General features: G+C 48.0%; 2 protein-coding genes across 3 annotated transcripts in view; one reads left to right on the forward strand and one right to left on the reverse strand.

Annotated features, from left to right (window-relative positions):
• The window catches only part of LOC147098710 (wings apart-like protein homolog), a 205,156-nt gene that overhangs the window by 77,868 nt on the left and 102,121 nt on the right, over window positions 1–25,167 (reverse strand). For both annotated transcript variants that reach the window (XM_085970764.1, XM_085970763.1), the window contains exon 4: window positions 7,736–7,854. In XM_085970764.1, coding sequence (XP_085826890.1) covers window positions 7,736–7,854 — 119 coding nt within the window. The remainder of the gene's footprint in view (window positions 1–7,735; window positions 7,855–25,167) is intronic.
• On the forward strand, window positions 8,473–20,523 carry LOC147098711 (uncharacterized). The gene is made up of 3 exons (XM_085969959.1): window positions 8,473–8,531; window positions 12,109–12,850; window positions 20,410–20,523. The coding sequence occupies exons 1-3, from the start codon at window positions 8,473–8,475 to the stop codon at window positions 20,521–20,523; spliced, it is 915 nt and encodes a 304-aa protein (XP_085826085.1).

Genomic DNA, 25,167 nt, shown 5'->3' on the forward strand with positions numbered 1-25,167 from the left:
TACCCCGGGATCACACAGCCAAATACAACTAAAAGATAAATTTAATCAATTAGAGATAGAGATGGTTAAATTTAGAGAGGAGTTCCTCAAAATGATTCACGAACAAAAGCAGGAGAGGGAGAGACACAAGAGAGAGCTGAATCTACTTGAGAACCAGGTGAATCTACTTGGGAATCGGGTGAAAGAGCTGCAGGAAAAAGAAGAGAGCCATAGAGGAGAGATAACACCATTAGACCAGCAACCAGAGGCTAGAGATAAGACAAGACAGAGCCTGACGGAACGGCTGCACTCCCACACGGAACAAAAGCAGCAGACACACAATACAAGGGGTGCCACACAGACCGACCAGCATACTGATTCTCAATCTTCCCCCACCACCGTAGAACCACAAGCGAGCCGCTCACAAGAGGAACGCACACACCAGACACCCCAGCACACACACTATGAGTCCAGGCGAAAGCCACCCTACAGTAAACACAAACAAGGCTGACATCGTAATACTCAGACTCAAATGGGAAATTTCTATGGGAGAAAAAGCAGTAAAGTAGAAAAGATCTGGTGCCCAACAACAGACAGAGCCATGGGATGGCTGACCAAAGCCCGATTAGGCTCCCCCCAACACATAATAATACACACGGGCACAAATGACCTAAAGGCCCAACAGAAAGAGGTAGCAACATCGCTCAGAGCAATGATTAGGAAGGCAAGCAGTACATTTCCAAACACTAGAATCACTGTTTCCACAATATTGCCGAGAACAGACTTCAACAACAACACAATTCATGAGATAAATGCCAGCATAGCAAGAGACTGCGAATCAAAACACAACGTGCACCTGGCCCAACACCCCACCCTCGATGAGGAATGTCTCTACGACCACGTCCACATCCAAAGGAAAAGAATATCGATCTTTGCTAAAGCCCTGAAGGACGTCGCTTTTAACCGGGTCCATACCCAGACTCCAAGAGGACCCCCCCCCCCCGACCACCAGAGATCAGCGGGGTACAGATCAGGACCACTACAAAGACCACCACCACACCAACCGAGACCAGAGAGGATCCCCATGCAAAACAACAATATCAGACCTTCACCACTCCTGTCCCACAGGGGAACAGGAACGCTCCCCAGACAGAGGGAGAGATGCACAGGAGGTACGCAATACCTCAGACAGAAACAATCCATTAAGAGACAATAAGCAGATGTGCAGCAGCATCTACTTCCGCCTTATGGATCAAGGACTAAGTAATAGAAAGAACTGTAACCAAATAGTATTAACTTTATAGACAACTGAAGTGATCTTTTTTTCCCCACACTTAGACACGACAAACACGTACCAATCTTTAACCTATCATAGTAAAAGATCAAACTTAACATGAAATCCTTATATATTTCGACCTGGAATATCCAAGGTCTACACTCTTTGGTGCTAGACGTGAAGAGTAGGACCCCAGAGTTCATAGATGAAACTAAAGATCTAGATATTATCATTTTACAGGAAACTTGGTATAAAGGAAAAGGACACACTGGCTGTCCCCAAGGGTACACTGAGCTGATGGTCCCCTCCAATAAATTACCAAGTGTAACCCAAGGCAGAGACTCTGGAGGCATCCTGATCTGGTTTAAAACAGAACTTAAGAATTACATCAAATTTATAAAAAAGGGCGAAAACCACATGTGGCTCAAAATTGAGAGGGAGATTATCTCAAACACCCAAGATGTTTACATTTGCGCACTCTATATCCCCCCAATGGAATCCCCGTACTTTAAAGAGGACACCTTCTCCAACATAGAGGGGGAAATTATCCAATACCAGGCCCAGGGGAACGTGTTGATCTGTGGGGACCTCAATTCAAGAACGGACGAAGAACTGGACTTCACCAATAATCAGGGAAACAATTACGTATTCGGGAATAACCTCTTTGACATCCCTTCCCTTCCATACAGGCATAACTGCGACAAGCAGACAAATAACAACGGAAAACAGCTACTACAGCTCTGTCGAAACCTGGGTCTGTACATTGTCAATGGTAGGTTCATAGGAGACCTTCTAGGAAGATCGACCTATTGCTCACCTCTTGGCTGCAGCACAGTAGACTATATGATTACAGATTTGGACCCATCCTCTTTCAGAGCATTCACAGTCAAACCACAAACAACACTGTCAGATCACAAATTACTATGTATCTCAAAAAGACAGAAACAAACATAGAAACACAACCCAGTAAACTGTACAACACCAAAAAATCGTACAGATGGGCCAAAAACGACACGGAAAAATACCAGAAAACAATTAGCAATGCATCAACTCAAGCTCTCTTGGACACCTTTCTGGATAACATATACACTCACAATAAAGAAGGCGTAAACCGGACAGTTAATAACCTAAACAATATTTTTGATAATTTGGCAACAAGTGCAAACTTGAAAGCTCGCAAGAACAAACCCAAAACAAAAAACTATGAAAAATGGTTTGACCCAGATTGCCATAACATGAGGAAAAAACTTAGAAAAATATCAAACCAAAAACACAGACATCCAGAAAATGAGGAATTACGCCTTACTTATTGTCAGACACTAACACAATACAGAAACACACTCAGAACCAAAAAAGAGCAATATATTAAGAATACACTCAGCTCCATGGAGGAATCCATTGATTCCAATTGTTTCTGGGACAACTTGAATACACTACACAAAAAAACAACACGACGAATTGGCCATTCAAAATGGAGACACTTGGGTAAACCACTTTGAAAAATTATACCAGAAAAACACACTAAGACCAGAGCAACACCAAATATGCAAAAAACTGGAAAAGCTAGAAATGGCCATAAAAGATAACCAAAACCCGCTAGACTCCATAATAACAGAAAAAGAACTTTTTGAAAAACTCAAGGACCTGCGACCAGGAAAAGCTTGCGGGACAGACGGCATACTAAACGAGATGATTAAACACACAGACGACAAAATGAAACTGCCTATCCTAAAACTCTTCAACCTGGTTCTGAGTGTCGGTTATTTCCCTGATATCTGGAACAAAGGACTCATAACGCCCATATACAAAAGTGGGGACAAAACCGACCCAAACAACTATCGAGGCATCTGTGTAAACAGTAACCTGGGGAAAGTATTCTGTAGCATCATAAACAAAAGACTTATAAACTTCCTTGAGGAGCACAATGTCTTGAGTAAAAGCCAAATTGGATTCCTGCCAAACTATAGAACATCAGGTCATATCTTCACCCTACAGACCCTAATTGACAAACACGTTCACAATAACAAGAGCAAAATCTACGCATGCTTTATAGATTTCCAGAAGGCTTTCGACTCCATCTGGCATGACGGTTTATTCCTGAAACTTATCGAAAGCGGGATAGGAGGAAAAACATATGATGTAATTAAATCAATGTATACAAACAACAAATGTGCAGTTAAAATTGGAGACAAACAAACAAAATACTTCCCACAGGGGCGGGGGGTGACGCAGGGCTCGCCAATCTCACCGACACTCTTTAATATTTACATAAATGAATTGGCAAAACTACTTGAACAATCTACAGCACCCGGCCTCACCCTATATGAATCCAAGGTTAAATTCCTCCTCTATGCAGACGACCTGGTTCTGCTGTCACCAACTAAGGAGGGTCTACAGCAGAACCTGGGCCTGCTAGAGTCGTACTGCCAGACTTGGGCCCTGACAATAAATCCCCCAAAAACCAAAGTCCTTGTGTTTCAGCAAAGATCCAAACATCAGGGACCCAAAATAAATTTCACACTAGGAACAACCAAAATTGAACAAACCACTAACTACACATACTTGGGCTTAAAAATCAGTTCTACGGGAAACTTCAAACTGGCTGTGAATGAACTGAAAGAGAAAGCAAGAAGGGCTTTCTATGCCATCAAAAAATCAATCCAAATAGAAATCCCAATTAGCATTTGGCTCAAAATTTTCAAATCAGTAATTGAACCAATTGCACTCTATGGCAGTGAGGTGTGGGGACCGCTAACACAACAAGAATTTGCAAAATGGGACAAGCACCCAATTGAGATCCTACATGCAGAATTCTGTAAAAGTATCCTCCGGACTCAAAGGAAAACAGTAAACAATGCATGCAGGGCAGAACTAGGCCAATATCCATTAATAATCACTATCCAAAAAAGAGCCACCAAATTTTGGAATCACCTTCAAATGAGCAACCCCCAATGCTATCACTACGACGCCCTGAAATGCCAAGAGCTGACCATAAAGAAGAATACCCTCAGTCAACTAGTCCTGGGACTCAGCGAAGTAACTACTAACAATAACCAGCCCCAGGACAGTGACAGGGTAACACAAAGAATTCGACCCAACACAATCGTCGCTAAGCAAAAGGAAAAATATCTGACATATTGGGCAGAAACAACAAAAACCCAAAGCAAACTCAATTGCTACTTGGCCCTAAACAGACAATACAACATAGCTGATTACCTGACCATGGTAAAGGATAACAAACTGAGAAGAACCTTGACAAGGTACAGACTTAGCGAACATAGCCTAGCGATCGAAAAAGGCAGACACAGGCAGACCAGGCTGCCAAGAGAAGACAGGATATGCTCTCACTGCAGTCAGGGAGTAGTGGAGACAGAGATGCACTTCCTCACAGCCTGTGAAAAATATCAGGGCATCAGGGAGAATTTCTATCAAAAATTCTCACAAATATGCCCTGAATTCAGAAATCTGAATGACAACCAAAAACTCCCATACCTACTGGGAGAGGAGAGAAGCTGTGTAACACTGGTGGCACACTATGTTACAGCTTGCCATGAACAGAGGGACAACCAGTAAACTAAGAAAAGAGTATATATAAAAAATGCGAATGTATGTTTATACACTCAGGGATATACCTGTTTATACAATGTATGAATAGAACTGCGTTGATGTGTTCAACCATAAATGTATTTTGATGCTTTGGCAACATAAAATGTACCTTATCATGCCAATAAAGCGATTTGAATTTGAAAGGGGGGAGAGGGGAAGGGGGGAGAGAGGGGGAGGGGGGAGAGAGGGAGAGAGGGGGAGGGGGGAGAGAGGGGGAGGGGGGGGGGGAGGAGGGGAGAGGGAGGGGAAGGGGGAGAGTCCCCGAGCCCCCCGATCCCCGAGGGTCGCCCCCCCACCCCCCCCCGAACTGCCTGATCCCTGCCCCCCCGAACTCCCGAGGTTGGCCCCCAACCCCACCACCCCCCCCAACCCAGCCCCCCCCAACCCAGCCCCCCCCCCACCCCATCACCGAACTCCGGAGGCCCGATCTTCCGAGCACCGGCCTCCCGAGCTGGCTCCAAGACCGCCGATTGCGGCTGTGAGAGACGGCCGGCGGGCCCGGTTGCCGGGGTAACCCTTCCCGCCCACCAAGCCCCGGCCGAGATCCGCACTCCCGAGAGCCCCGCCGCCCCCACCGAGCGGGGAACAGAGAGACGCCGCGTCTCAGCTGCTCCTGCTGCGCGCGCACCCTGACCCTCGCGGCTGACGCCGTTGCCCCAGGTAACGTGACAGCAGGGGGGGGGGGGGGGGGAGGGGTGAGGAGCTTAGCATAAGCCGTGGGACAATTACCTAGCTCGGGCCTGGCTGGGCAAGAAAGGCCCAGGCTTTCAGGCCTAACAAAAACAGGGAAAGGTAGGAAAAAGAATCTTCAGGTTAGAGAAAATATTTACAAATGAATCTAGTTTTTTTTTAAAAAAACAATTTAATAAAAACAATTTTATTTTGCTGGAAATGTATATTTGAAAAGAAAGACGCAGAAAGCAGGAAAAAGAATGGAAGCAAGATGGCGGCTACTCACCTTGGTTCAGAACGATAAGGCCCGCCCACACACGCACCGATTGGTCGACCGTCAGGTCACCAAAGCGTAGGATTGGTCAAGCGTCCCGTCACTCGACCGTAGGAGGGCCCGGCCGCACGCACCAGCAACCTGGCGTACGATTGGTCAACCTAGAGGTCACTCTGTCGCTAATGAGCGGATAATGAGATGCTAATGAGCGGAATGTTGAAGGTTTTTCGGATACCGCGGGCGCGATTTTTGTCCGGCCGAAACGTAAATACGCTTAAGACCGTTTTGGAAAGGTAAGCTTTCTTTCGACGTAACGCACGCGTAGGTACGCTCTATAACTTTCGAGCGCATACCATACAGACGCACACGTGAGGACAGACAGAAGGGCAGACAGACAGAAGGAAGCATCCGTTTATATATATATATATATAGATGAAATCCGGAAGCTTTCATGGTCCACAAATGACCAGGTATTAAATTCAATTTCACAACTTGGTGCGATTTGAATTTACGTACTTGGTAACTAGTCCAATACTATAAACACTCGGCTACCACACAGTAACTAGTCCAATACTATAAATACTCGGCTACCACACAGTAACTAGTCCAATACTATAAACACTCGGCTACCACACACACTCACATTTCCAAATAAACCCACATTACGGACCTGTTGAGCAATTCTGGATTAAAGCTGAAAACACACGAGGACATTACCTTGAAGGCTCCTTCTCCAGTGGAAGAGGTTTAACAATGACCAGTTTTACTGCATCCAAACAGCAACCAACTACAGTGGAGAATACAAGGGTTCAAACCTTGCCTTGGGAACGATGAAGGCTAATCCACTCTGACAGCATCAAGCAGCTTTGTTTGCATACCAGCAGAAAGTTTCTTGGCAGGGCCACAGAGGCCTTTATTCAGACAGTGCAGAGCTCAACCTGCCGCAGTTTGAAGCAGTCTGGAGTCACATGATCAACACGCTCCAGAGCAACAGACGGGCTCTTCACCGCCATTCCCTCTCGTTGCCAATTTCAGAAAGGTCATCGCTGGAGGTCTCAAGAAACCAGTCGCTTCTTAATCTCTCCTCCTTCCCCTTACTCCAACGCAGATCCCATTACGCTGCAGCACGGGCTCTGGGGAAGGTTACCAGCCCCATCAGCTGGGCATTGATGAGCAAGCAACAAATGATTAAGGATTAAAAACCACTGTGGGAAACTGCAACAAAGTCGTCCTCCATCAATGCAAGCTTTCATCATGTATTTCACGCAGTCAGGGGCAGCGGACTCAAGGAGGGATGGGCCAGGGTCACAGTCTGTATTATTCTGACCCAGCATGTGAAAGAACACAGCCAGTGGGTACGATATTAGCAAAACAGAAGTAGGATTCCCACAGGCCAGGTGGAATTTCGCCGTTGGGTTGTGAAATGTACCGACTTGTGTTTCTGCAGGGCCCTGGCACCTTGTGCCCTGGAACAGTCAGCTCAAATGATCCCTGCACTGTGGTGGATACGACCTTTACACTGATGGTTTGAAGGGCTGGTCATGGAGTGGACACGTGTGATATAGTAACACTGCTTGCCTGATGCTATCAGCAACTATGTGCACTCCACTCATTCAGCAGACAGCCCCAAGTTGTGAATTGTCATTACATGTACCTTGGACTCGTAGAAGATCGAGCTTTTGAATATTTAACATGAGGTGGCATCAAATTACTTCTAACTTGAGCTACACACAGAGGAACGGGAACACTGATGAAAACTTGATACGTGGTCCTCGAGGCTCCATGGTACATACCTGTGCAGCCGAGCGAGACACAAAGCTTGAACACTCCTGGTGTAAATGAAACACTTGGTACTAACTGAGCCTGGAGAAGGAGCAGGTCACCTTGTGGCACATTCAATCAATCAATCAGCAGCCTGCAATTCTTACCCGTTTAGGACCATGGAAGATTTTCCTGGTATTCTCCTTGGCTTTTTCCTGTCTGTTCATTGGTTTCCTACCAGCATCGGAAAAGATGGGATTTGACTCATCACCGAATTCCAGCAGGTCTGAAAATGAGTGAAAAATCACCAGAATCAACATGCAATACACACTGAATCCTCACTCACAATAGGATCAAAGGCTGCGTGGCATTACTCTCATCCACAATCTAATGTGGTGGAATACAGTAATGAACAGTCAAAGCACTGTCGAACCTTGGGCAGTTATCATCACAAATATCCATCATTTCAATATATTTATGCAGTTACTCATTAGCAGTAATAATAACTCCTTCACATTCCGAACCAGTCATTTATTTGATGTTTTCGAAGGGGAATTCAAACCAAATGCTGTTTCAGTGAAGAGTTGAAGGACAGGAAAAGTCAGAGGTAGGCCAGCACGAAATGAATGGCCTCATCCGTTTCCTATGGTCTTGTGTTCTAGATATTCTGCACCGATACAGGAAAGCCTCCCAGGGATCATTTCATTTTCTTACTAGGCTGTGATAAAACAATTCTTAATTTGGTAACATACAAACAGCAAACTATTTCAGCCATTTAAAAAGATTAAGCTGGTTACTGAAACTTCTCACTTCTTTTACATGATATTGTAAGACGTGTCACCGAGCACTAAAAGCAGATCCCAACAGGTGCAGAACCGTGTCGAACTGCAACCTACACAGGGCAATGGAGAAGCACATGCACATGAACCAAAATTCAGCTATTCCCAGTTCCACCCCCGCTCAGTTGGTCTACAAGCTGAAAATCACTTAAAGTTTACAGCAGCCAACTTCGGGATTGCATAGAGAGACACGTGCGAGGTTGCCCACAGCCGCGGTACGGGCTGTGCATAGAGACACACGTGCGAGGTTGCCCACAGCCGCGGTACGGGCTGTGCATAGAGACATGTGCGAGGTTGCCCACAGACGCGGTACGGGCTGTGCATAGAGATACACGTGCGAGGTTGCCCACAGCCGCGGTACGGGCTGTGCATAGAGAGACACGTGCGAGGTTGCCCACAGCCGCGGTACGGGCTGTGCATACAGAGACATGTGCGAGGTTGCCCACAGCCGTGGTACGGGCTGTGCATACAGAGACACGTGCGAGGTTGCCCACAGCCGCGGTACGGGCTGTGCATACAGAGACACGTGCGAGGTTGCCCACAGCCGCTGTACAGGCTGTGCAGCGGCTCCACTCGGCACTTGGTCATGCTGATTAACTATATTCAAGGAAAGCAAGGAAGTGAGGCACCAAGATTTGGGAACAATGTCCCACAAATTTCTACAGGTCCTGCCCAGATAGCAAGAAGATGCCACACTGCGCACTGGCCTGCACCTCGACTAGTCCATGTCAGACCTCCCCTTCCCCAAACACACAACCAGGCTCGCTATACTCTTCCTTCTCCCAAACACATCGATTAATATCACCAAGACTCCACCTTCGAAGTTATTTCCCGATACCCAGACTAATGAAATTTGATGGGAATTCTCCAAGACTCCACACATTTGACAGCAGAACATTAACTCCAGAGACTTGCTCACACAATCTAGGCCGATACCTCAAGTGTGGTACTGAGGGAGCGCTGCACGGTTCGAGGGGCGACGCTGCATGGTCGGAGGGGCGGTGCTGCACGGTTGGAGGGGCGGTGCACGGTCAGAGGGGTGGTGCTGAGGGGGTGCTGCGCGGTCGGAGGGGCGGTGCGGAGGGTCGGCGCTGCACGGTCGGAGGGGCGGTGCCGAGGGGGCGCTGCACGGTCGGAGGGGCGGTGCCGAGGGGGCGCTGCACGGTCGGAGGGGCGGTGCCGAGGGGGCGCTGCACGGTCGGGGGGCGGTGCCGAGGGGGCGCTGCACGGTCGGAGGGGCGGTGCCGAGGGGGCGCTGCACGGTCGGAGGGGCGGTGCCGAGGGGGGCGCTGCACGGTCGGAGGGGCGGTGCCGAGGGGGCGCTGCACGGTCGGAGGGGCGGTGCCGAGGGGGCGCTGCACGGTCGGAGGGGCGGTGCCGAGGGGGCGCTGCACGGTCGGAGGGGCGGTGCCGAGGGGGCGCTGCACGGTCGGAGGGGCGGTGCCGAGGGGGCGCTGCACGGTCGGAGGGGCGGTGCCGAGGGGGCGCAGCACGGTCGGAGGGGCGGTGCCGAGGGGGCGCTGCACGGTCGGAGGGGCGGTGCCGAGGGGGCGCTGCACGGTCGGAGGGGCGGTGCCGAGGGGGCGCTGCACGGTCGGAGGGGCGGTGCCGAGGGGGCGCTGCACGGTCGGAGGGGCGGTGCCGAGGGGGCGCTGCACGGTCGGAGGGGCGGTGCCGAGGGGGCGCTGCACGGTCGGAGGGGCGGTGCCGAGGGGGCGCGGCACGGTCGGAGGGGCGGTGCCGAGGGGGCGCTGCACGGTCGGAGGGGCGGTGCCGAGGGGGCGCTGCACGGTCGGAGGGGCGGTGCCGAGGGGGCGCTGCACGGTCGGAGGGGCGGTGCCGAGGGGGCGCTGCACGGTCGGAGGGGCGGTGCCGAGGGGGCGCTGCACGGTCGGAGGGGCGGTGCCGAGGGGGCGCTGCACGGTCAGGGGTCGGTGCCGAGGGGGCGCTGCACGGTCAGAGGGTCGGTGCCGAGGGGGCGCTGCACGGTCAGGGGTCGGTGCTGAGGGGGCGTTGCACGGTCAGAGGGTCGGTGCTGAGGGGGCGCTGCACGGTCAGGGGTCGGTGCTGAGGGGGCGTTGCACGGTCGGAGGGTCGGTGCTGAGGGGGCGTTGCACGGTCGGAGGGTCGGTGCTGAGGGGGCGGTGCACGGTCGGAGGGGCGGTGCACGGTCGGAGGGGCGGTGCCGAGGGGGCGCTGCACGGTCGGAGGGGCGGTGCTGAGGGGGCGCTGCACGGTCGAAGGGGCGGTGCCGAGGGGGCGCTGCACGGTTGGAGGGGCGCTGCACGGTCGGAGGGGTGGTGCTGAGGGGGCGCTGCACGGTCGGAGGGGCGGTGCTGAGGGGCGCTGCACGGTCAGAGGGGCGGTGCCGAGGGGGCGCTGCACGGTCGAAGGGGCGGTGCCGAGGGGGCGCTGCACGGTCGGAGGGGCGGTACTGAAGGAGCGTTGCACGGTCGGAGGGGCGCTGCACGGTCGGAGGGGCGGTGCTGAGGGGGCGCTGCACGGTCGAAGGGGCGGTGCCGAGGGGGCGCTGCACGGTCGGAGGGGCGGTACTGAAGGAGCGTTGCACGGTCGGAGGGGCGCTGCACGGTCGGAGGGGCGGTGCTGAGGGGGCGCTGCACGGTCGGAGGGGCGGTGCTGAGGGGCGCTGCACGGTCGGAGGGGCGGTACTGAAGGAGCGTTGCATGGTCGGAGGGGCGGCCTTTTGGATGAGATAAGAAACTGAAGCCTGGTCAGCCCTCTCAGGTGGATATGATGGGAACGGTAGCAGTGTGGTTATGTCACTGGGCTAGTAATCCAGAGGCCTGGACTAATGATCCGGAGACATGAGTTCAAATCCCACCACGGCAGCTGGGGAATTTAAATTCAGTTAATTAAATAAACCTGGAATAAAAAGTTAATATCAGTAATGGTGACCATGAAACTATCGGATCGTCATAAAAACCCATCTGGTTCTCTAATGTCCTTTAGGGAAGGAAATCTGCCGTCCTTACCCGGTCTGGCCTATAAGTGACTCCAGAACCACAGTAATGTGGTTGACTCTTAACAGCCCTCTGAAATGGCCTAGCAAGCCACTTAGTTGTATAAAAACCGCTACAAGAATAAAACCACCACCTGGCATCAATCTAGGCATCGGCTTCGGACACGACAACGGCACACCCGGCCCAGTCGACCCTACAAAGACCTCCTCACCAACATCTGGGGACTTGTGCCATAATTGGGAGAGCTGTCCCACAGACTAGTCAAGCAACAGCCCGACATCGTCATACTCACAGAATCATACCTTTCAGCCAATGTCTCAGACATCATGGCTTCAGGTCAAACATGGGCAAGGAAACCTCCTGCTGATTACCACCTACCGCCCTCCCTCAGCTGATGAATCAGTACTCCTCCACGTTGAACACCACTTGGAAGAAGCACTGAGAGTAGCAAGGGTACAGAATGTACGCTGGGTGGGGGAATTCAATGTCCACCACCAAGAGTGGCTCGGTAGCACCACTACTGACTGAGCTGGGAGAGTCCTGAGGGACATAGCTGCCAGTCTGGGCCTACGACAGGTGGTGAGAGAACCAACACGAGGGAGAAACCGACTTGACCTCGTCCTCACCGATCTACCTGTCACAGATGCATCTGTGCAGTGACCACCGCACAGTCATTGTCCATCATGTTGTGTGGTACTACTACTGTGCTCAATGGGATAGATTCAGAACAGATCTAGCAGCTCAAAAATGGGCATCCCCGAGGCACTATGGGCCATCAGCAGCCGTAGAATTGTATTCCAACAGAATCTGTAACCTCTTGGCCCGGCATATCCGTCATTCTACCATTAACATCAAGCCAGGCAACGAACCCTGGTTCAATGAAAAGTCTAGAAGAGCATGCCAGGAGCAGCAACAGGTGTACCTAACAACGAGGTGCCAACCTGGGGAAGTTGCAACACAGGACTGCATGCATGCTAAACAACGGAAGCAGTGTGCTATAGACACAGCTAAGCGATCCCACAATCAGCGGATCAGATCAAAGCCATGCAGTCCCGCCACATCCAGTAGTGAATGGTGGTGGGCCATTAAACAACTAACAGGAGGAGGAGGCTCCATGAATAGTCCCATCCTCAATGATGGCGGAGCCCAGCACGCGAGTGCAAAAGACAAGGCTGAAGTGTTTGCAACCATCTTCAGCCAGAAGTGCCGAGTGGATGATCCATCTCGGCCTCCTCCCGAGGTCCCCACCATCACAGAAGCCAGTCGTCAGCCAATTCGATTCACTCCACGTGATATCAAGAAATGGCTGAGCGCACTGGAAACAGCAAAGGCTATGGGCCCCGACAACATCCCGGCTGTCGTGCTGAAAACTTGTGCTCCAGAACTAGCCGCGCCTCTAGCCAAGCTGTTCCAGTACAGCTACAACACTGGCATCTACCCGACAATGTGGAAAACTGCCCAGGTAGGTCCTGTCCACAAAAAGCAGGACAAATCCAATCGGGCCAATTAATGCCCCACGAGTTTACTCTCAATCATCAGCAAAGTGATGGAAGGTGTTGTCGACAGTGCTATCAAGTGGCACTAACTCACCAATAACCTGCTCACTGACGCTCAGTTTGCGTTCTGTCAGGACCACTTGGATCCAGACCTCATTACAGCCTTGGTCCAAACATGGACAAAGGAGCTGAATTCTAGAGGTGAGGCGAGAGTGCCTGCCCTTGGCATCAAAGCAGCATGACTGAGTTTGGCATCGAGAAGCCCTAGTAAAATTGAAGTCAAGGGGAATCAGGAGGAAAACTCTCCACTGGCTGGAGTCATACCTAGCATCTTCCCCTCACCTCCCCTTTCAGCATTCCGTAGGAACCGCTCCCTCCGCGACACCCTAGACCACTCCTCTATCGCCCCCAACACCCCTTCCCCTTGCACCTTCCCGTGCAAGTGCAGGAGATGCAACACCTGCCCTTATACCTCCCCACTTCCCACTGTCCAGGGCCCCAAACACCCCTTCCAGGTGAAACAGCGATTTACTTGTACTTCTTGCAATTTAGTATACTGTATTCGCTGCTCATGACGTGGTCTCCTCCACATTGGGAGGGGGGACTCTGAGCTTCCGGTCGCCTGTCACTTTAATTCACCGCTCCACTCCCACTTTGACCTCACCGTCCTCGGCCTCTTGCATTGTTCCACGGAAGCTTCCGATTGGGCACTTCACAGCCTTCTGGACTCAACATAGAGTTCAACAATTTCAGACCATAACCTCGGCCCCTATCCTATATATATTTTTTATCCACACTTTTGTTCTGTTCTTCTCTCCCACAGGGCAGCTGTCTCTCACTCTCCCAGCGCAATTTACACTTCATCTAGAGCCATCCTTAGTTTCTTAACCTGTCCCATTACCATCCCCTCTCGCCTTGAATATCTCTTAATGTCTCTCACTGTCTCTTAACCTCTCCCGCCTTCTGTCCTATCACAGACCTTCCCTTTTGTTCCTTCATCCCCTCCCCCATTTCCCAGCCCCTACACTTGCTTAAAAATCTGTGCCATTTCCTGCTTTTTTCCAGTTCTGACGAAGGGTCATCGACCAGAAACGTTAACTCTGTTTCTCTCTCCACAGATGCTGCCTGACCTGCTGAGTATTTCCAGCATTTTCTGTTTTTATTTCAGATTACCAGCATCTGCAGTATTTTCTTTTTGTACAAAGGAAGGTCGTTGTGGTTGTTGGAGGCCAACCATCTCAACCCCAGGACATCACTGCAGGAATTCCTCAGGGCAGTGTCCTAGGCCCAACCATTTTCAGCTGCTTCACTAATGACCTTCCCTCCATCATAAGGTCAGAAGTGGGGATGTTCACTGACGATTGCAGAGTGTTCAGTTCCATTTGCAACTCCTCAGATAATGAAGCAGTCCATGCCTGCATGCAACAAAACCTGGACGACAGGCTTGGGTTGATAAGTGGCAAGTAACATGCGCGCCACACAAGTGCCGGGCAATGACTATCTCCAACAAGAGAGCCTCTAACCACCGCCCCATGACATTCAATGGCATTACCATCACCGAATCCCCCAACATAAACATCCTGGGGGGGTCACCATTGACTAGAAACTTAACTGGAGCAGCCACATAAATACTGTGGCTACAAGAGCAGGTCAGGGGTTGGGCATTCTGCAGCGAGTGTCTCACCTCCTGACTCCACAAATCCTTTCCACCATCTACAAAGCACCAGTCAGGGGTGTAACGGGATACTCTCCACTTGCCTGGATGAGTACAGCTCCGACAACACTGAAGAAGCTCGACAATCGCATTGAGTTTAAGCAGACTTTGCTAAGTGGCAGAAAGTGTCTTTTAAGTGCATTTACTGAATTTTAGTGAGTAAATAAGTGAATTATTTGAAGTAAATTTAAAAAAAAATTTTAATTTTTTTTTTTTTAAAGAGTAAATTAAGCTGTTGGAGAGTTGAAACCGGAAGGAGAATCCGGGTATAAAAAGGGGCGGGCTTAGTGCGGTAGCGCTGAGTGCGGTCGCATTGAGTTTAAGCAGACTTTGCTAAGTGGCAGAGTTCGGGCAAGTGGGAGGTGAGGGGGTGCTTGTTGCTCTGTTTTGCTTCCCTCTCTCAGGTTAATCCAACACTGCGGACGTGGAGCAGTGAGACAATTCAACCGGATAGGTCCCCCAGACAGCTTCCACGAGGGAGGTTGGTGATCAACTGGTTGGTAGGTTCTCTTCCTTCTCTTCTATACCTTTAAGTTGGTAAGTCCTATTAAATAGTGGTGTAATATTATCATCTATATCGGGGCAGAGGGTCTTCATAATTAATAATAAGAAATTTAATTAATTACACAGATATGGGTGAACAGGTGATGTGTCACTGTTGCGAAATGTGGGAGCTGGTGGACCCCATGGAGGCTCACGGTGATTACATTTGCGATAAGTATTTGCTGCTAGAGGAACTCAAGCTCCATGTTAAAGAGCTTGAGACCGAGCTTCAGACACTGCGACACATCAGGGAGGGGGAGAAGTTCCTGGGCTCTATGTTTCAGGAGGTGGTCACACCTATGAAATTAATTACTGCAGATGTAGTCCGTGGTCAGGGACAGGATGGTGTGACTCCGAGTGAGGAAGGTACAGGGGTCCAGGATGTAGTGTTGAAGGAGCCGCAGCCCTTGCTCTTGTCAAGCAGGATTGAGGTTCTTACTCCCTGTGAGGGCAGGAGCGGGGACTGCAGGGAGGATGAGCAACCTGGCCACAGCACCGTGGTGCAGGGGGCCATTCAAGTGGAGGGAGTAAAAAGAAATAATGTAGTGGTAGGGGATAGTATCATTAGGGGGATAGATAGGGTTCTCTGCAGTCAAGAGCGGGAGTCCCGAAGGCTGTGTTGCCTGCCCGGTGCCAGGGTTAAGGACATCTCTTCTGGGCTGGAAAGAAACTTGGAGTGGGAGGGGGAGGATCCAGTTGTCGTGGTCCATGTTGGTACAAACGACGTAGATAGGACAAGGAAGAAGGTTCTGTTAAAGGAGTATGAGCAGCTAGGGGTCAAATTAAAAAACAGAACCTCAAGAGTAATAATCTCTGGGTTATTACCTGAGCCACGAGCGAATTTGGCTCGGATAAATAAAATTGAAGAGTTAAATGCGTGGCTCAAAGACTGGTGTGGGAGAAACGGGTTTTGCTTCTTGGGACACTGGCACCAGTACTGGGACAGGAGGGAGCTGTTCCGTTGGGACGGACTCCACTTGGCCAGTGCTGGGACTAGAGTCCTGGCGAATCATATAACTAGGGCTGTAGAGAGGGCTTTAAACTAATTAGTGGGGGGGAGGTTTCTAGAGAGCAAATAACAGAAATGACAACGGAGAAGGTCATAGACTTAGGTAGCAGTGGGGAAATTAAAAAACAGAACGTGTCAGGAAGGGACAGAAGGTATGGAGTAAAAGGTTAAGTAGTAAAAGGGGAAAAAACAGGAACTAAGTGTTACAAAACATATTTGAAAGTTCTTTATCTGAATGCACATAGCATTCGTAACAAAATGAATGAGTTAACGGCACAAATAACTACATATGGGTATGATCTTGTGGCCATTACAGAAACATGGCTGCAGGGTGACCATGACTGGGAATTAAACATACCAGGTTATTTAACAATCAGGAAGGACAGGCAGGAAGGGAGGGGAGGTGGGGTGGCTATGTTGATAAAGGAAGGAATCACTATAATACAAAGAAATGATATTGGGTCAAAGGAGCAGGATAGTGAAACAGTTTCGGTAGAGATAAGGAATAATAAGGGGAAAAAAACACTAGTGGGCGTAGTCTATAGGCCTCCGAACAGTTGCAACTGTGTTGGGCGGAGTATTAATCAGGAAATAGTTGAGGCTTGTAATAAGGGAACAGCTATAATTATGGGGGATTTTAACTATCATATTAACTGGACAAATCAAATTGGGCAGGGCAGCCTTGAGGATGAGTTCATTGAGTGTATTAGGGATGGGTTTCTTGAGCAGTATGTAACTGAACCGACCAGGGGGGCAAGCAACCTTAGATTTGGTCCTGTGTAATGAGACAGGATTAATTAAAAATGTCCTAGTAAAGGATCCCCTTGGAATGAGTGACCATACCATGGTTGAATTCCATATTCAAGTAGAGGGTGAGAAGGTTGGATCTCAAACAAGCGTGCTGAGCTTGAATAAAGGAGACTATGAAGGTATGAGAGCGGAATTGATTAGAGTGGACTGGGAAAATAGATTAAAGGGTAAGACGGTACATGATCAGTGGTGTACATTTAAGGAGTTATTTTACAACTTCCAAAAAAAATATATTCCACTGAGGAAAAAAGGGTGTAAAAGAAAAGATAGCCATCTGTGGCTAAGTAAAGTAATTAAAGATAGTATCCGACTAAAAACAAGGGCATATAAGATAGCCAAATCTAGTGGGAAGATAGAAGATTGGGAAGTCTTTAAAAGGCAGCAAAAAATAACAAAGATTGATTAAGAAAGGGAAGATAGATTATGAAAGTAAATTAGCAAAAAATATAAAAACTGATAGCAAAAGTTTCTGTAGTTATATAAAAAGAAAAAGGGTGGCTAAAGTAAATGTTGGTCCCTTAGAGGAGGAGACTGGGAAATTAATGGTGGGAAATATGGAGATGGCAATAACGCTGAACAAATATTTTGTATCAGTCTTTACGGTAGAGGACACTAAGAATATCCCAACACTGGACAAACAGGGGGCTCTAGGGGGAAGAGGAGCTAAATACGATTAAAATCACTAAGGAAGTGGTACTTGGTAAAATAATGGGACTTAAGCCAGATAAATCCCCTGGACCTGATGGCTTACATCCTAGGGTCTTGAGGGAAGTAGCGGTAGGGATTGTGGATGCATTGGTAATAATTTTCCAAAACTCCCTGGACTCAGCAAAGGTCCAGGCAGATTGGAAAACTGCTAATGTAACACTCTTATTTAAAAAGGGTAGTAGGCAGAAGTCTGGAAACTATAGACCTGTTAGCCTAACATCTGTGGTTGGTAAAATGTTAGAGTCCATTATTAAGGAGACAATAACGGGGCATTTGGATAAACATAATTTAATAGGACAAACTCAGCATGGTTTCATGAAGGGGAAGTCATGTTTGACAAATTTGCTTGAGTTCTTTGAGGAAGTAACATACAGGGTGGATAAAGGAGAACCAGTGGATGTAGTGTATTTAGACTTCCAAAAGGCATTTGACAAGGTGCCACACAAAAGATTATTGCTCAAGATAAAAAAAAATCACAGGATTGGGGGTAATATTCTGGCGTGGGTGGAGGATTGGCTCTCTAACAGAAAGCAGAGAGTTGGGAAAAATGGTTCATTCTCAGACTGGCAATCAGTAACCAGTGGTGTTCCGCAGGGGTCAGTGCTGGGTCCCCAACTCTTTACAATCTATATTAACGATTTGGAGGAGGGGACCGAGTGTAACATATCAAAGTTTGCAGATGATACTAAGATGGGAGGGAAAGTAGTGAGTGAGGAGGACATAAAAAACCTGCAAAGTAACAGACAGGCTAAGTAAGTGGGCAGAGATTTGGCAGATGGAATACTGGAAAGTGTGAGGTTATGCACTTTGGCAGGAAAAATCATAGAGCAAGTTATTATCTTAATGGCAAGAAACTGGAAAGTACTGTAGTACAAAGGGATCTGGGGGTCCTGGTGCACGAAACTCAAAAAGTGAGTATGCAGGTGCAGCAAGTGATCAAGAAGGCCAATGGAATGTTGGCTTTTATTGCTAGGGGGATAGAATATAAAAACAGGGAGGTATTGCTCCAGTTATACAAGGTATTGGTGAGACCGCACTTGGAATACTGCATACAGTTTTGGTGCCCATACTTAAGAAAAGACATACTTGCTCTCGAGTCAGAACAAAGAAGGTTCACTCGGTTAATCCCGGGAATGAGGAGAGGTTGAGTAGATTGGGACTCTACTCATGGGAGTTCAGAAGAATGAGAGGCGATCTTATTGAAACATATAAGATTGTGAAGGGGCTTGATCGGTTGGATGCGGTGAGGATGTTCTCAATGATGGGTGAAACTAGAACTAGGGGGCATAATCTTAGAGTAAGGGGCTGCTCTTTCAAAACTGAGATGAGGAGAAACTTCTTCACTCAGAGGGTGGTAGGTTTGTGGAATTTGCTGCCCCAGAAAGCTGTGGAAGCTACATCATTAAATAAATTTAAAACAGAAATAGATAGTTTCCTAGAAGTAAAGGGAATTAAGGGTTACGGGGAGCGGGCAGGAAATTGGACGAGTCTAGGTTCGGAATGGTCATGGCCCTGTGGGTAGTGGAGCGAGCCCAGGGGCCGTGTAGCCTGGTTCTGTTCATACTACTTGTGTTCTAATTCTGTGTTAGATTTCAGGAGATGGTTTTATTCCTGTTCCTGGCTGGGGTGGAGATCGCCTTTATAGAAGGCAAGTACTGTAGAAAATATAGGGAGAGAGTGATCTGGAAGAGTTTCGATCGCCTAGATGGGTCGGAGAGGAATTTCCCAGATTTTTTCTCCCAAATTGGCCATTGGGTTTTTCACCTGGTTTTTTGCCTCTCCCGGGAGATCACATGGGGTTCGGGTGGGATGGAGAGTGACAGAAGATTTGAGGCGAGGATCAGATCAGCCATGATCTTATTGAATGGTGGAGCAGGCTCGAGGGGCCGATTGGCCTACTCCTGCTCCTATTTCTTATGTTATGTTCATCCAGGAAAAAGCAGCCCATTTGATTGGCACCCCATCCACCACCTTAAACATTCACTCCCTCCACCACCGGCGCACCGTGGCTGTAGTATGCACCATCTACAAGATGCACTGCAGCAACTCGTCAAGGCTTCTTCAACAACACCTCCCAAACCCTCGACCTCTGCCAATTAGGACATGGGCAGCAGGCGCATGGGAACATCACCACCTCCAAGTTCCCCTCCAAGTCACACACCACCCTGACTTGGAAGTATATCGTCATTTCTTTATAGTCGCGGAGTCAAAATCCTGGAACTCCCTCCCTAACAGCACTGTGGGAGTACCTTCACCACACGGACTGCAGCGGTTCAAGAAGGCAGCTCACCACCACCTTCGCGAGAGCAATTAGGGATGGGCAATAAATGCTGACCCTTGCCAGCGACGCCCACATCCTAGGAACAAATTAAAAAAAAATCCCATGACACTATTTGAAGCAGGGGAATTCTCCCCAGTGCCCTGGCCAACATTTCTCCCTAAACCAACATCACTGAAACAGAGTATCTGGCCAGGATCACATGGCTGTCTATGGAATCTTGCTGTGCACAAATTGGCTGCCATGTATCCTACATTACAACAGGGACTACACTTCAATAGAAAAGTACTTCATTGGCTGTAAAGCGCTTTTGAATGTCCTGAGGTTGTGAAAGGTGCTATATAAATGCAAGTTCCTTATTTCTTCATTTAGCAATTTGTTTTCAACAAGGAATTCGATGCATTTACTCTTAACATGTCAAAATATTTCTAAGACTAAGTGTTTCTCGAGAACTGTCCACCAGTTTATTCACCATGAGATACAGTATCCCATTAACAGCTTCTACTTGACCAGTTACCCAACTATGACCAACAGCACTATTCCAACATCACTAGCCTCCCCCTTACCTACCTGCTGAACACAAGGCTTCAGATCTGCCAGAATCGTAGCTACTCATCCTTGATTATTGTGTGACATATTTCGATCCTTCGGAAGGTTCGTGAATCCAGTGATGTAGTCAAGTCCACAAAAACATTCAAGCTTTGGTCTTCTGATGTAGGAGGTCAAGCCTACAAGGATGATACCAGAAATGCGAGGGTATACATATCAGGAAAGGATGAACAGGCTGGGTCTCTTTTCTCTTGAAAAAAGTCTTGAGGGGTGACCTAATAGAGGTCTATAAAATTATGAAAGGTTTTGATAGAGAGAGTGTGTTTCCACTTGTGGGGAGGAGCATAACTAGAGGCCATCAATAGAAGATAATCACCAAGAAATCCAATAGGGAATTCAGAAGAAACTTCTTTACCCAGAGAGTGGTGAGAATGTGGAACTCGCTACCACAGGGAGTGGTTGAAGTGAATAGTATCGATGCATTTAAGGGGAGGCTAGATAAACATATGAGGGAGAAGGGAATAGAGGGTTACGCTGACAGATTTAGGTGAGGAAAGACGGGAGGAGGCTCGAGTGGAGCATAAATGTCAGCATGGACTGGTTGGGCCAAATGGCCTGTTTCTGTGCCATATATCCGATGTAATAAAGTGAGGGGAATAATTGAGCTACCTGCTTGCTTACTCCTTAAGCAGCAAGTCAGTGTGTTTGGGAACTGCAGCCAATCACATTGCATAAATCATCCATGTTCAGCCATTTCAAGCCCAATGACTAACTCTTTAGACAAATATATTCACAATAACAGTGACAAGCTCATCTAATGAGATCAGGCCCTTCCAACAAGATCAGGATCCCAGAATTGTAACAACACTGATATTTTGGCGAGAGTTAAATTCAATTCTCATTTATCATTCAACTCTAAATATCAAGTGGAGCCTAAACGCCGGCATGGACTGGTTGGGCCGAATGGCCTGTTTCGGTGCCGTGTCTCCGATGTAAGCCATAGTTTTCACTGCAGCTTTGCAATCCAACTTACTGTAGTATCTGTAGCAGATCTCAATGCAGGTTTATACAAGGCTGCAAAGAATGTTCCATTCCATATCACCACGTCAAATCACAGTACATTAGACTAAATGTGCCAGGTCAAGGTGCTCTGAACTTCACAGACTCGCTCATTAATTAGTTAACTTTACTGTTGTGCAGTCTAAAAACAAGGTCAGACTAAGCAGGCAATCACCAGCAGCCTACTGGTGACGTGTACCCACCTAGAAATTACTTTGGTCTTATTCAATCTTTGATTTAAGATCACAAGACACTTCTGGATGAGGGAGGTAAAGTTGGCCCATCTTCGTTCACCCATCAAGAAGCCCATGTGTTGACCACTCTGAAGAACTTCCCGATAACAGTCCTAAAGTTACATGTTACTGCTTTCAACCAGCATCCCCCTTGTTCTATTCTCAATTTATATAGTTTAAAAATAATTCAGCATTTACCAATCTTCTATGTCTCCAAGATCACCTCTCATTCCTTCTATCAAGGCTGAAAAGCCCAAATTTCTCCAGTCTTTCCTCATAACTAAAATTTGGAAGCAAGTTTAGCATACAGCAGGGCTCTTGCAGTGCATCAAGGAACATTGCGGCCATCCAAAGCACAATTGTGCTCTTCACCCACTCTCTATCAGGGGTAATGGCCTATGTCCTACTGTACGTTGAATGAATGAGGAAGAATGGTGGTATTTGATGGGGGTCACCTTAACTGTGCAGCAACAACTTCCCTCCGCTGAGCAGGTCAGTGGAGAAAAAGTGCATGTTTCACATTGGGCTGGACTAATATGTCCCATTTATACAATAATTTGCAAATGGAACTGCTTCCTATTTCTGTCACAATCTCATGGTTAAATGACGGCATGAATTCCTCAGATTGCATGTGGGTCTAAAGCAGGTCTACAGCTGGTTTCTGCAGATGCTGGATTCCAGCTCACAGTCCAAAATAACTGGATGCCATCATATACATCACTGCAAGGATGTCGCCAGCCAGCAAACACTGCAATTGAAAGAGAAGGAAAATCTCATGGGCATAATTTCTGCTTGAATTATTCTTTCCAGCACGGTGGCATAGTGGTTAGCACTGTTGCCTCACAGCGCCAGGGACCCGGGTTCAAATCCGGCCTCGGGCGACTGTCTGTGTGGAGTTTGCACATTCTCCCCGTGTTTGCGTGGGTTTCCTCCGGGTGCTCCGGTTTCCTCCCACAGTCCAAAGATGTGCGGGTTAGGTTGATTGGCTATGATAAATTGACCCTTAGTGTTAGGGGGATTAAATACGTGGGGTTACGGGGATAGGGTGGGAATATGTGTTGGTGTAGGGGTTACGGGGATCGGGTGGGATATGTGTCGGTGCAGGCTCGATGGGCCGAAATGGCCTCTATCTGCACTGTGGGGTTTCTGTGATTGGTATCTGGAGACTATACAAGAACAAACATTAAATGACTTGCACCCAAATTTTCATCAATTTTCTGGTTTTACGGAGACCCATCATTTCTGGAGTCAGCTGCAGAACTGCTCCACTGACATCACGTGACCAACATCCACACCAATACCAGAATGAATACATCGCTCCCCTCGTTCCCCCACCGCCAAAGCCTCAGCAACAAAAGCTGTTTATGCCGTTCTTGCCATGGTGTCAAACAATTAGGCAGCTGGGTTAGACGTTTGAAGGGACAGTAACAGTTGGCAACAGAAGGGCAAGATCAGTAATGTCAGGGTAACATTACCCTCAATTCATGCACGACCAGACAGACATCATAGCCAGGTCAATATCCTGGAATTCCCCACCCAACACCACTGTGGGAGCACGACCGCCAGGGCTGCAGCTGCCCACCACCTTATCAGAGCAGCTATGAATGGGCAACAACTGCTGCCTTGCCAGAGGTGCCCACACTGAGGAAAAAGTAATGCTCCTTCATTTATAGCAATAGCACAGGTGGGAACTGACATCTTTGATAAGATGTAAAATGATGTGAATTTAGTGGGACAAGTTTCTATTTTAAGACATTACTTAGAATGAATGTGGGTCACAGCAAGAGACAGTAGGAGCACCCGGCGACGTAAGTAAAACTCGCCAGACCACGAACAAATACCAAAAACACCCTCGTTATACATTGTGCTAATTCAATGTGCTTTAACTGACCAAGATGGTCCATGCATTTGAGAGCACAGTATGGCAAGCCTGTTGGAAATGATTAAATGGTCTACTGGACCAATTGCCTATTCGTTGAACCCATTTGCCTCATTGCAACAGACTAATGTCCAAGGGTGATCCAAAGGTACAGGAACCCACGCTCTGCACTTTAAAATTATACTTAACACAGTGAGCCTGATAATTGAGAATAGTGGCTTGAAACAGTTTCCTGAACCCAGTAGGGCCAACCTTAAATTGAACCAAAAGTTTCAACAACTGTATGTGCTCATTCAGCCAAGTGCCAGGGTCTGCAACACTTCAAAATGCCCCAAAAAATGTTAAGTCATGGCTTAAAGATTTTACATCTTAACTGGAAAGGAAGAAAAATTGTTGATGAAAACTCAGCAACTGTTTTTTTTTTTTTTTTTTTTTTTGAAGAGTATCACTATCAGCGCTGTTTTGACAGAGTGTGCCTGCAATTTAATGTCCCGCTTTCACATTACAATGTGTGCGTGTTTTCATCAATAGTTGTGAATGAACAAATTTAATGACACTTCCATTTGCTCTCTAAATTTCACCAATAACACGCTTTCAACTAGCTGTCTCTCCCAAGAGCTTTATAAAGGAATGTTTTTTATAAGGGCTCTTTTAATGAGGCATGAATTAAGACTTCAGAGCCCTGTAAAAGGCACTATTCATCCAATTTGGTCACACCAAAATGTCAAATTCCACAAGTTGGTTTTATAACAGTCTTCCAAATGTTGGGAGCTGCTCTGGTCCATTATAAAGATGAACTCTCTGTACCAAAACTCCATGCCAGCTTACATACCTCATTTAACACTCAGCTAAAGGTGGCGTGCACACTCAAATACAGGGAAAAACCACCACCATAGGGATCAAACGTGTAGGTAAACCAGCTTTACATCAAAAACATAAAACATGGTAAAGGTGCTCAACCACCTGAGCCAGTGTCCAAATTTACAGCAGGTTAACAAGTGCTGAGGGCACTGGACCACTGCAGTCCTCTGCACTGATTTGATAAGACATTGTGTGACACTAACATCAGTATTTCAGTATGCTGTGTCATGCCACATGAAGAGCTATAGTCTGTTTCATCTGTACATGTTGTCCAGCACAATAGAACACTGCAGCAATGTAACAGGAGCAAGTATTTTGGCACATTACAGAGCGCCATCACAAGTAGAATAGTGTGGGGTCATTTGTCTATGCGGTTCGCATTAATCAGCTAGAGAGGTAGAATTCTGTACTGGGCATCTTTTACAGCAACTACTTTAATGGACATTGTTCTCCTCCCCCACCCCCCCATCCCAAATGTGCTTCGTTCTGCTCTGGGTCCCCTATAACCAATACTTGTCTGGCATTTGCTACCTCAGTACTTGGGAGTATTTGTGAACTCCACCTTTTACCAAGTGTAAGTTACAGATCTAATGAACGGTGGAACAGGCTCGAGGGGCTGAATGGCTTCCACCAGAAGTTC

The sequence above is a fragment of the Somniosus microcephalus genome, chromosome 29 (genome assembly GCF_052327205.1).
Source record: "Somniosus microcephalus isolate GS21.2 chromosome 29, FLI_Smic_1.0, whole genome shotgun sequence".
NCBI lineage: Eukaryota > Metazoa > Chordata > Chondrichthyes > Squaliformes > Somniosidae > Somniosus > Somniosus microcephalus.